Source organism: Trachinotus anak, unplaced genomic scaffold, assembly GCF_046630095.1.
Source record: "Trachinotus anak isolate AG129_WGS33_773 ecotype Australia unplaced genomic scaffold, CSIRO_AGI_Tana_v1 ptg000010l, whole genome shotgun sequence".
NCBI classification, from domain to species: Eukaryota; Metazoa; Chordata; class Actinopteri; order Carangiformes; family Carangidae; genus Trachinotus; species Trachinotus anak.
The window spans coordinates 27,639,538-27,651,599 of record NW_027273861.1 but is presented as its reverse complement, the minus strand read 5'-3'; the positions used below and the strand labels follow the sequence as shown (position 1 = coordinate 27,651,599).

Here is a 12,062-nt window from a genome sequence, read left to right as displayed (position 1 = left end):
TAAGTTGAATTTCTTTGGGGTTTTTTACTGTTGATCACACAAAAAAAGCAATTTGAGGAACTTCGTACCATATATGGGTATTTTTTTTACATTTAATATAGTAAACAATTCATTAACCAAATAGTAAAAAAATCAATCATTAATGAAAATCATTATTTGCAGCCCTGTCCTTGTGATTTTTCAGCCTATTCAGCAGCCTCCTCTATTGCACTTGTAATGAAGAGAATATTAGTGAGCGTGAAAACCTGGCCAGACTCTGAGCTGATTACATTCCAACGAGGCAGGAAAGAGAAACCGAGGGCTGTATCAGAGCTGTGAGTGTGGGAGTGGAGGGCTAGGTAACATGTCAACAGCACTCCTGTCAAGAGACAATCCTCTCCACTCTGTGTCTGCCTCTTTTTTCTCTCCCTCTCTCTCTCTCTCTCTGTTTGTCTACCACACTCACCCACAGCTCAGGAACATCACCGCCCGTTCACCAGCCTCGCTGCTGCTGCTGCTGCTGCTGCTGCACTGGCACATGGCCAAACATCACGCTGCTGCAGCCAGCGAGCCAGCTCCCGCTCATCTCCAGGGAGCTGCTACAAACACACACATGCACACCCAAACACATGGTGGTTTAAAAAAAAAAAACCAAACAAACATGAGCTTTATGTTGCCGAGCAGGGCCATGACATCTCCCTGATCTGGCCCCCCTTTGATGTGGCCCCAAGAACGTTTGATCGCACACCTATTTATCTCTGCCACCGCTCTGCTCTCGCCCCCCACCTCCTGCCTCCCTCTCTGCCCTCCTCTTGCCTTCTCCTCCTCACCCACCACACATCAGCACGACCTGCAGCACAACGCCATTCAAAGACAAATCACACAACGGAGCTCTTCTGTCGAGCAGCAGTCGTGATCCCAGCTTTGCATACATCAGGCTCCTGAGCAGCTACACTGTGCTGCAAAAAGAGCAACAACATCTCAGTCACGATGCAGAGGGAGGGCCTCTCCATGCAGGGCTGGGGCTCAAACCTCAGTACTTTTTGGGGACTTAAATGTGTCCGAGTATCTGTCCAGTACTGAAAGCTGGTGCTGAATGTCTGGTCAGAGTCATCTTCTTTACTTATTCTCTATTCACGATTTCACTGAGGCAAACTTCACGTACAGATGCTGATGTCAGGACTAGATTCAATGTGTTTTCACAAGGAAAAACAAAAGCATGTCACATATTTGTTTGCTCTTCTTTTTGGTCATAATTCTCTACTATTTACTTCAGCAAAAGTAAATAGTAAGTATATGTGTTCACTCAACATTAATCAAGTTGTCGTTTTTACAGTGCATTGGTTGTTTGTTCAAATTCCTAAAACCAGAAACAGCAACATATGAACTGGTGACCTGTGAGGATTATGAGTCTTGTCCGTCAGGAGCAAAGACAAATGTGGGGTGACATTGTTTTCAGCACAACAAAACCTCAGATGGAGGAGGTTGGGGCTGGATGGGTGGATTAACAAACTATTGTGGAGAAAACAATAACTTTAGCTCTAAACATGACGGACAGCTGAGGCTGATGGGAATGTCATCAGGTATTCATTAACTAAAGTACAGTTAAGTAAAGATTTGACCTGATGATTACAGGTTCAGGATCACCTCTGGGGAACATGAATATCTGAACCAAATTTCATGGCAACTCATAGTTGTTGAGACATTTGACTCAAAAACCACTCATATCAATCTCATCGTGATGCTGGATAAAAAGTCAGGGATCTTCTCAGATTAGAAAAATACAAAAATGGGTTTTCTGAAGATGATGACAAAAATAAACTGTTAGACTTAACTTGTTCCTGTTTTAGAAAATTTGGCATTTTGCATTAACATGTAAGGCATTGAAAAAGTATTGTTTGGATAACAGTACCCAAACTCAGGTAATGTATCAGAACTGGTATCAAAGAATTTCAGATATGACCCAGCTCTACTCACAACCCAGAGTTCAGATGCCTTTACTCCAGGGCAAGTGCATCTTTTTATGGACCGAGAGTCAATAAGATCCATAACACCTTGTTTTGGTGCCATCTGGCAGGCCTCTGAGTAAATGAATGAGGAGCTAAGTAGCTTTCAACACCTTCCTCAACCCCACTCCAGCTGCTAGCCAGGAGCAGGCAATTTAGCCCTGTAATTGATTTAGTGGTTGGCCTAAAAGACGCTTTCACTTATCAGGGATTGGATTATGGTACTTGCTGCTTGCTTCACTTTTGATCTCCATTAGCCAATTTACCTGTGGGTGTTTTGTCCCGGGAAGGGGAGAAAAATACTGTTCAGTGCAGTTAACATACTCCGTCTGTTTCTGTAGGTTTTATTCTTTTATTGCTTTGGGAACCGCAGAGTGTTTACTCCCTGGGGAATACGAGGAACAGACAGAACCCAAATCAGTTGTCATGATGAGTCGAGGGCTTCACTTTAGATTAAAATCTCTTTTCCTTTCCCTCCCGATAGCATCCTGTTTGCAGACATTGTGGGATTCACCAGCTTGGCCTCTCAGTGCACAGCTCAGGAACTGGTCAAACTGCTCAACGAACTCTTTGGGAAGTTTGACGAACTGGCTACAGTAAGTGCTCCACCTTCCCCCGAGGCTTACTCTCACCTCACACACATCTGCTTCACAATGAAAATGATTAAGTTAATTACACATCAATGTGATCAATGTGCAGTTAAAGTCTTTATGCAAGTCAGAACACAGATGTCTTGGTTTAAGTCTTTCCACAGCATTCGACTGATGGATCTATCATTATTTAAAGGTGATTATTTATACACATACTCAGATGGTTCGAGATATCATCCAAGAATCATGTCTCAACTCAACTATAAACACTAAATTCTTAGATATTCTCAGATTTTCATTCAATCTTAAGGTTAATGTAATAATCTTTGTCTTTTAATTAGTTTTTGTTGATCTTTCTGGCCACAAGCTGTAAATACATTTAACACTCATATCATCACCTTATAAAAGTTTATATGGTGAATATTTGCTCTCCTTTTAGCTCTGTTTTTGGTCTCCACCAATTCCTGAGGGAAATCTTTGGCTATTTAGCTGCTAAATGCTCCACTATGTTCCCCAGTGAGTCTCTACCTGTGTCTGTCTGCTACTTGCTGCTGAGCAGGTATTGTATTGTGGGTTTTTACAACTTTTTATTTTCTGAAAACAGCTGCCTGCTGTGGCTGAAAACAACACTATTAGAGAGCTGACAGTATAGTTGTGGGTCCAGGGTTTCTGCAGTGTTAAAGTTAAATTTAAGGCTTTTAAAGATGTTTTAATACCAAATAAAATTAAATTTAATACCTGTTCAACCTGGCCATACAAAATAAAAATGATGGAAAACCAGTAGAGACGACAAGGCCCATAATAATTGTTAGTATCTATGGCAGGCAGGACAACATATATATATTTAATACCCTCTAAGACATTTTTTCTCTGAGGAACCTGAACTCAATTTTTACCAAGACTTTTCAAGACCTGCAGATACCCTGGGGTCAGACAAATAAACAATGAGCTGAAACTCACTGTAAAGCTCTGTGAAGCTGAAGGAAGCTGCAGATTCAGGTGATAATCCATGAAGGTTCATCACTACAGGTGACCTCTCTAACACCGTCACTACTTTTACATTTGATTCTCTGTTTAGATGGAAAAATACTGATTATAGCTGTTTTAACATTCTCAGACTTAAACAGATTGTTTAGCTATTTTGAGGCAACACAACGATGAAACTGATAAAGTTGATAAGTTGAGCCTATATCTAAGTATATATTACCTCTTTCTGGCTCCTTCACTACTGTGTTTACCAGCTAGTTGTTAACTTTTTCTGTCTGCTGTTTGAGGAGTCAGTAGATGTGAGTTTGCCAGAGTTACAGAGTTTCAGAGTGACCCAAAATATTAAAGCTGCAGGCCAGTAGGCCAAGACAAGGTGTTGAACAACACAAAAATATCACACTGGGAAAAGTACAGAAAGAATTTTTTTTTTTTTAAAGAAACTATTGAGAGCAGTGAGAGTGAATCAAAACAGTAAAGCTGTGGGTTGTAAAACCAAATTTTTTATAAAAGGAATCTGTGGAGCTGAGAGGAACTGCACAATTGGGTGATAGTTATCTGTGGTTTCACATTTATGACCTTTCACATTATATAATATAATATAAAACACTGATTATAGCAACTTTGCAATGATGTGTGATAATGATGTGTACATGTACTGTACTTTTTGAAGTGGACAAACCATGTAATGGTCACAGTGTTTCTATTTCTACAACATATCTTTGCAATTACTGCGATTTCTTGTTACTTAGCTGAGGAATACGTTGATACTGATATACAGTAAGATAACATTGGCTTCGAGGATGTATCGAGTGAGATAAGTGTACAAGATGGTGCGAGTTAGAGAGAAAAGTTAGTAAATTTAAAATAAAGCTTCTGTGTCGGAGCCGTCACAGTCGGCCTACAGCGAGGGAGGAGGGCTGGCTGCGAGAGACTCCGAACAGTTGGTGAGCTCCTGTTTCAGCCTGTTGTTCCTCTGCAGCACAAAAAGCCTCCAAGAAAACGGAATGTATTATTTAGTCCTGGAGCTCATTTATTATGCCAAGCCATGTATTGATCCAAGGGTGAAAAAGCTGGGGAGGCTGACTGACATGGAGGAAGAGGAGGACAGAATGAAGGTCAAGAAGGGGACGGAACTGGAAGGGTGAGAGAGGGAGAGATGACCGATATTTTAGACAGAGGGAAGATAAGGGCTTAAGGTGGAGATTTTCTGTGTGTATATGTGTGTTTGTGTGTGTTTGTGTGTGTGTGTGTGTGTGTGTGTGTGTGTACTACTGAGACTTGCAGTTCTTAAAGAGAGTGTGTGTATGGTAGCATATGCTGTGTAGTGTTGTTCTGGGGAAGAAGATTAGGTGAGTGACAGGTTATCTGCTGCCAGACTACTGTAATCATATTGATACTGAAAGAGACACACACACACACACACACACACACACAGACACACACACACACACAACACGGGAAACGGGTTGTTTTAAGTATTTGACCAAACAATGAATATTGTTGTTTTGCTGTTGAGGAAAATCCTGAAAATGAAATTCAAGCCTCCTGAATGAAGCTGATTGTTTAACCTCACGGTCATTGTTTTGACTCCACTTCATTCTTAAAAAAATGTGCTGATATATCAGGAAGGAAAGGAGAGAATTTCATTACATCTGGTGCAAACGTGATAGGTCACAGGTCACTGTGACCTCACAAACCCCATTTTTGGCTGTAACTCAAGAATACAGGCGCTAATTGTGACACAATTTAACACAAATGTCTGATGGAACTAAATAATTAAGTGATGACATTTTATATCCAAAGGGTCAAGAGCTAAATAATGAAGTGAGGACAGATTATATCCAAAAAAGATCAATTTAACTGTGACATCATAATGTTAAGACATTACACTTCTGATTATTATTTAATGCTGTAACTCAGGAACAAATTGTGACCATATTTCCTGCATCCTGACTGGCCGGTGGAGGCGTACAACCACGAGGCAGTGATTCTGGTCTCACTCTAAAATGACCTCAGATTTTCACTAGAGTTCACAAAGAGCTTTCCAATAATGTATAAACTCATCTTGTCCAAAATGTCAGTTACACCACATTCACACTCAACCCTCAGTCTGCCACCTGCCTGACCTCATCTTCCACCGGGCCAAGTGATCTCTTCAGACAGTTTACTCTTGCTTTCTACACGCACACATGCACACACATGCACACACACAAAAGATCACATGATCAGCAGGATAATCCCTCTTGAGTTCATTCTGCATCTCAGCAATCAGTCATGGCTTAACGCGAGAGAGGGAGAGAGACAGAGGGAGAGGAAGAGCAAGATACAAGGTGATATGTGGCTTGCTATCAGTGCTCCAGCGCTCAGTAAGCCATTATATGGAAATCTTGTGATGAGGATGTATTGTGTGCATGTGTGTGAGTGTGTGTATGTGTGTAGCTGCAGCTGCATCCTAATTGAGATTTATACCCTGTCGTGTTTAGCGAGGGAGAGATTCACTTTCAAGCCGGCTCTGTCACAGCTGCTGAGCCTGTCTGACTGCTGTATGCTACACAACACACTGATTCCCTGCAGGCTCAGCCTAAACTTAACCATAACAGACACACGCCTTACTCAACCCTAACCTTCACCTAACTGTAATGTAATGGAGACGAGAGTGAATCAAGCCACACTGAGGCCACAGATTTTGCCGCTGAATTAGACAAACTGTCTCCAGTCAGCTGGTTTGAAATCTCAAATTTGTCTACTAAAGCAAACACAGATATCTTTCTCTTGAGATGTGGTTTGCTGTCAGCTGATAATTTCTCTCTAATTTCTGTTCTCACACACTCGCCACACACACACACACACACACACACACACACACACACACATACACACACACATACGTACAGAGGATTCATGACAACTGCAGGGTAAGAGGCGGAGATGAGAGGAGAGTAGACGGGGTGCTCTGGTTTTCTGCTCACGGGAGCAGAAAGATTCTGGCGTGGGAGGATATGAGAATTCAGAATGTGGATGATTATCCCAGCGCTAGGAACAGAAATGGAGAGTGTGTGTATGTGTGTGTGTTTGTGTGTGCATGTGTGTTTGTCACTCAGAGGCAGCCCGCAGGCTAAGCTTTGTAGGGTCTACCATTACGATTTTCTGATGACTGTGTGTGATGCAGTGCCAAATGGAAACCCTGTGTGTGTGCAACTAAACCCAAGTACCTGTACAGTATGTTTGCATGTAATCATGCAGCTGTTTGTGCTTTTCTCCAGGCATGCGAGTGTGTGCACCCCTGTGTTGTAAAGGTGTGTGTGTATTGGTGTTTGTGAGTGTCATGATTGCTGAGTTTGTGCACAATGTGCACTGTGACAAATAACTGATATGTCTGGGAATGTGTGGGCGGGATTCTACTTCAAGAGCATGTCGGAGTAATTAGAGTTGGCCTCAACTACAAACACACACATGGTTGCACAAGCATACACACACATCTGATTTACATGAGCAGAGATGCAGCTGCAGAATCCATATAGTTTCTGTACATTTGGATCTCATGTAGCAGGACTTATAGCTGCTTCCCCTCTCCATGTAAAATGTGAATAACTCCCAGCTGACGGTCTGCAGACGAACGTCATGAGTTAGTTCCCACAGCGTTGTCAGTGAGACTCTGCTGAACTTTTGCTCCTTTCCCAAGAGAAACTATTTATCAGTCATCAAGTTTTGCTTTTTATCAGCAGAAGAAAAGTTTTCAAAAATATTACTGGTGCCGTCATTATTAGTAAATTGAGAAACTTGAAAACTTACAATCTGTAATCTATGATGATGAGTAAGGGCCATTTTATTATTTAATTAAAAAACAGAATGATAAGAGAATCAATTATTTTGAGAAAAATTATAATGTTATCTCAGTTTCCATTTGCTTTTATTTTTCAACACTGGCCCTAATGCACTGTCACACCGACAGATTGTCTTTTAACACACATGCTAATGCTGAACAGCTACAGAACTGTGGAAAGGTTTTAGGCAATAAAAGATGTTTAGCTTCTTCTCCATGACACAACACCATCAGGGACGTTTCTGATTGATCCCAGGTTCATTCTGCAGCAGGACAACAAGCTCAACCAGAGTCATAAAGACCTTCAGAGACCAGAGGAACAAGGAGTCCTGCCCCCATAGAGCCCTGACCTCAACATCACAGAGTCAGCCTGGGTTTACATGAAGAGACAGGAGACACTAATCTAGTTTGTGAAAGTTTGATTTATCTGTTCAGATGATGAAGCATCTGTACGTTTGTGTTTCTGCAGGAGAATCACTGCAGGCGAATAAAGATCCTGGGGGACTGTTACTACTGCGTATCAGGACTGACCCAACCCAAAGCAGACCACGCCCACTGCTGTGTGGAGATGGGCCTGGACATGATTGACACCATCGCGTGAGTCACACACACCTACATTGGCTCTATAACATGCATCTGTACACCCACATGTATGTACAGGTCAATGCAAAAGGTTTTCTGTATCTGCATGAACATGGTCGATTGAAGACTCAATTTCAAGATTTCTCTGAAGTGATTCGTTGGTTATTAAAACCTGATAATTGCTCACATGGTAACAGCCCTAATCCCTTCAGTGCAATAACACGGATGTCAGACTCACCTCTCTGCTGCTCTGCGTTTTGCTTTCATCCACCAGTTATTTCATTGCTTCTACTTTGCCGTTTTTTTAATCGTTGTTAAGCAAATGTCACTAAGTGTGTTTCCATTAACCTGTTTAATGCACAATTTGAAATTGCAAACTTAAAAATGAATAATGGAAACCTGAGTTTTTGAAAAAACTGAAAGGTCACAGAAATATTTATACGCTCACACGAGGTGTTCTTTCAGACTATTCGAAAAAAGAAATATTTCACAAAATTGAAATGGAAACACTTTTTTCATGCTGTATTGTACCACAGCCAGGGTCCAACCCAGAGACAGACTGGGCTGAGAATCTGTTGCTGAGTGTGACTGGAATTATATTGCGAGGGGAGAAAACACAGAACATTCGCAAATATGTTTGACTTTTTTTGAGAGATTTTTTCACATTAAAAAAACGTAATATGGCGGATCAAGCCTGTTGAGCTGCTGGAAGACTTTTATATATAATAATCACACTCAAAAAGTTGTGTTGTATTAACAATGGCTTGACTGAGAATGGTAAAATGCAATTGAAGTGAGTTAATTAATAAAAACAATATTCAGCAGCTAAAACCACTTTGTTGTTCAGACAAACCCAAGCTGTGTTGGAAATATCCACAAGTCTGAATATTGACAACAGATGGATTCTGAAAACTGAGACAAATTCAATTTGTGACATATTTACAATACAAAAGACGCTTGGTGACGCACCCCGCTAGCATGTTGACACATACACATACACAGCGAGCCTTTACCTCATTTCCTTGTGTGAGCATTTGTCTGTCATGTTCTTTCCCTGCTGCTCTGTCTGAGTGGATGGATGCCGCTGTAGGTGTCCTTTATCTCAGAGGACAGGTGCTGCCATACACACTCATCCCTCCGTGTGTGTGTGTGCATGCAACATCCCCCCTTCAGCCTGATGGACAGACCACATTTTCTTTTCCCCCACCCTGTAAACACAAACACAAACACACACTCTGTCAGCCCTACACCGCTCTCTATTCCCTTCCTCTGCTCCTTACGTGACTCCGTCTCGTCTGAAGTGGCTGACCTCCTGCTGCTGGCGAGGAGCTCTGTGCGGTGATTTACTGGAGAGGCTTTGGAAAAATCCTGCTTCATCTCCAGTGCACCGCAACACAGCAATGTGAAGGTGGTCTGTACTTGTACATAAATCTACACATGTAAGACCTACATGAACACAGACACACGTGTGCACACAGAGGATGCATTACACAGTTGTTTACATTGTCTGGGACAAATTTGCAATGTTTTCTTCTACCACTAAAGAGGCAAGTCAATAAGCCAGCAGATCTGCCACCATGGCTAAAACTAATGTATTTTGTTTTGGTCAAAATGAAGAGCTTTTTTCCATCCCAAAGTTCAAAAGAGTTTTCAGCCTTCTGAAGAGGAAATGGGAATTGGAAACTACTTAAAGAGCGCATATCTCCTCCAAGGCATTGCAAAAACAATCTTTAGAAATTTGTAATATGCATGTGGATCCAGTTCAGCATCAAAATAAGCATGATGATGGACAGTCCTTCAGATAACAGAGCCAAAATAACAAAACCAAGAGTCTATGGCCCTGCTAGCAACTGTGACGCTGCACTACAGCAGTGCTTTGAGCTAAATGCTAACATTCGCATGCTAACAAGCTCACAGGACAAAGCTTACATTTTTGATATTTAGCAGGTGTGATGTTCGCCATGTCCATTATCTTAGTTTAGCATGTTAGCAAGTTAACATTTGCCGATTAGCAATAAACACAAAGGGAAGTTGAATCTGATGGGAATGTATGAGACTGATTAAAATTTTGATGTGAGTCAGAGGATCAAAGTTATTCTTATCCATCCTGATGGGAGCATGAATCTCCGTACCAAATATTATGGCAATCCATACGATCCAACCATAAATGATGAAATCACGGTGATGCGAGAGGAAAGGTTGACCAAAGTCATTAGGATTCATCCTCTGAGGACCAAGAATGTCTGAGTCACATCTCATGGCAATTCATCCCAAGGTTGGTGAGATGTGGTTAGGAATCCTTTAAGACATGCTTCAAGACCATCTTGGTAGACGTTAAATTTTATTGGTTTGTGTTTGAGCAGTTTGAGATTAATCGTGTCCACCTTTCTCCTCCCTGCAGGTCAGTGGTGGAGGCGACGGAGGTGGATCTGAACATGCGTGTTGGTCTGCACACCGGACGGGTGCTGTGTGGCGTGCTGGGCCTCAGGAAATGGCAGTATGACGTCTGGTCAAACGATGTCACACTGGCAAATGTGATGGAAGCTGGGGGGCTGCCTGGGTCAGTACTGACTGTTACACACACTCTGAGCGGTCACAGTAGAAATACATCACACCTGCTCAGACACACAGTATCCCAGCAACAGAGATAGAACAAGGCTTTGATGTATGCATCAGATCATAGCATTAACAGAAGGGGAAATCTTTCTGCACACGTATATTTGGTACATGTATTTTTATAGACTTGTCAAATGTCCATTATTTTATATTTGATGCTTCCCTGGCTCAACTTTATAGATATATATATATATATATATAATGGCTTTAGTTTAAAAAGTAGGAAAATATTCTTAACCCATATATATATTTTTTTTTTTTTTACATTTAACACATTTATCTGAAAACCAACAACTTTATCGTATTGTCTTTTTAGCTGCAGGCATATTTTTATAAGTACACTACATTCATAATCATGACTTAACATCTCAATTCCAAGAAAAAGATCTCATAATTACAAGATCTTCATCTCTTAATTATTAGATACAGATCTTCTAATAATGAGATCTTTTTCTTAATGTGCACTTCCTAATTATAAGGTGGGTTTTCTTAATTATGAGCTTGTCTTCTCCAAAAGTCTGAGATCCATTTCCTATGGTCTCAGACTTATGATAACATAAACATGATTAGAAAAATGATATTAAAATGTTGTATTCATGAATCTCTTTGTTACAATAAGATACAGATCTTGTCAAGTTTTATTTATTCAGTCCAATATCACAAAAACCAACACTCTCTGTCTGTAGACCCTCGAATTAGATAATGAAAAACTGTTGTTGTCGTAGTTGTGTTTCCTCCATCAAATCCTCCCGGTCATAAAGTTCAAACAAATCCAACCCTTTATTCTCGAGTTTTGTCAGATGTGTTTACAAACTTGTCACAATGATCTGACCCAAAGTTTCTCATAATGCAAGTCAGAAATATCAAAATCTCAGCATCCCTGAGCACAGTCATGACCATGCACCCAACACACACACACACACACACACACACACACACACGTTATTTCAGAGAGTTGTTTTTACGAGCAGCACTTTTCATGCTCGTCATAATAAAGAAATGTGTTTAATATTTTTTGCACAACAGTGAAACTGGCACCGAGAACTAAAGACTATCACTAACTCTAAAAATGTGGCTTTGGCTTCCAAGCTATACTTTATTAATATTAAAAGGATAAAATAGTGATGTCCTTTGAGAAGTCACCTTAGCTCATATTTGGTCTTAAAAAATTGAGTTGAAATGAGTTCGCTTTGATGCAGATTCATGAAATTCCTGAACAGGACATTGAACACAGCTAAAAATAAGGCCGGCCGCTAATATTAAATTAATGTCACTTCACTCAAGAAAACTCATCTACAGTAACAAGCTGGTTTGAATTTAAAAAGCAGCGAAATGAGGTCACCTCAATGGCTCAATTTGGTCTTGTTTCAAGTGAAGTAATAAGATTTTAGGACTTGTTACCAGATTAAATGAGCCGTTAGAATAAAAATTTCTTTGCTGTGAAGAATTTTGAGCAAGCTGAGGGGCTATTAGGCCGAT

The 12,062-nt window shown here is 40.8% G+C and overlaps 2 protein-coding genes across 6 annotated transcripts in view; one reads left to right on the top strand and one right to left on the bottom strand.

Annotated features, from left to right (window-relative positions):
* The window catches only part of LOC139626263 (adenylate cyclase type 1-like), a 43,782-nt gene that overhangs the window by 8,693 nt on the left and 23,027 nt on the right, over nt 1-12,062 (top strand). The window contains exons 4-6 of the mRNA XM_071486541.1: nt 2,470-2,581; nt 7,855-7,982; nt 10,369-10,527. Of these exons, the coding sequence (XP_071342642.1) occupies nt 2,470-2,581; nt 7,855-7,982; nt 10,369-10,527 (399 nt within the window). The remainder of the gene's footprint in view (nt 1-2,469; nt 2,582-7,854; nt 7,983-10,368; nt 10,528-12,062) is intronic.
* Nucleotides 1-12,062, bottom strand: part of phactr1 (phosphatase and actin regulator 1) — a 98,481-nt gene that overhangs the window by 77,941 nt on the left and 8,478 nt on the right. For all 5 annotated transcript variants that reach the window (XM_071486543.1, XM_071486544.1, XM_071486546.1 and 2 more), the window contains one exon: nt 8,981-9,175. The gene's annotated coding sequence lies outside the window, so the exon portion shown is untranslated. The remainder of the gene's footprint in view (nt 1-8,980; nt 9,176-12,062) is intronic.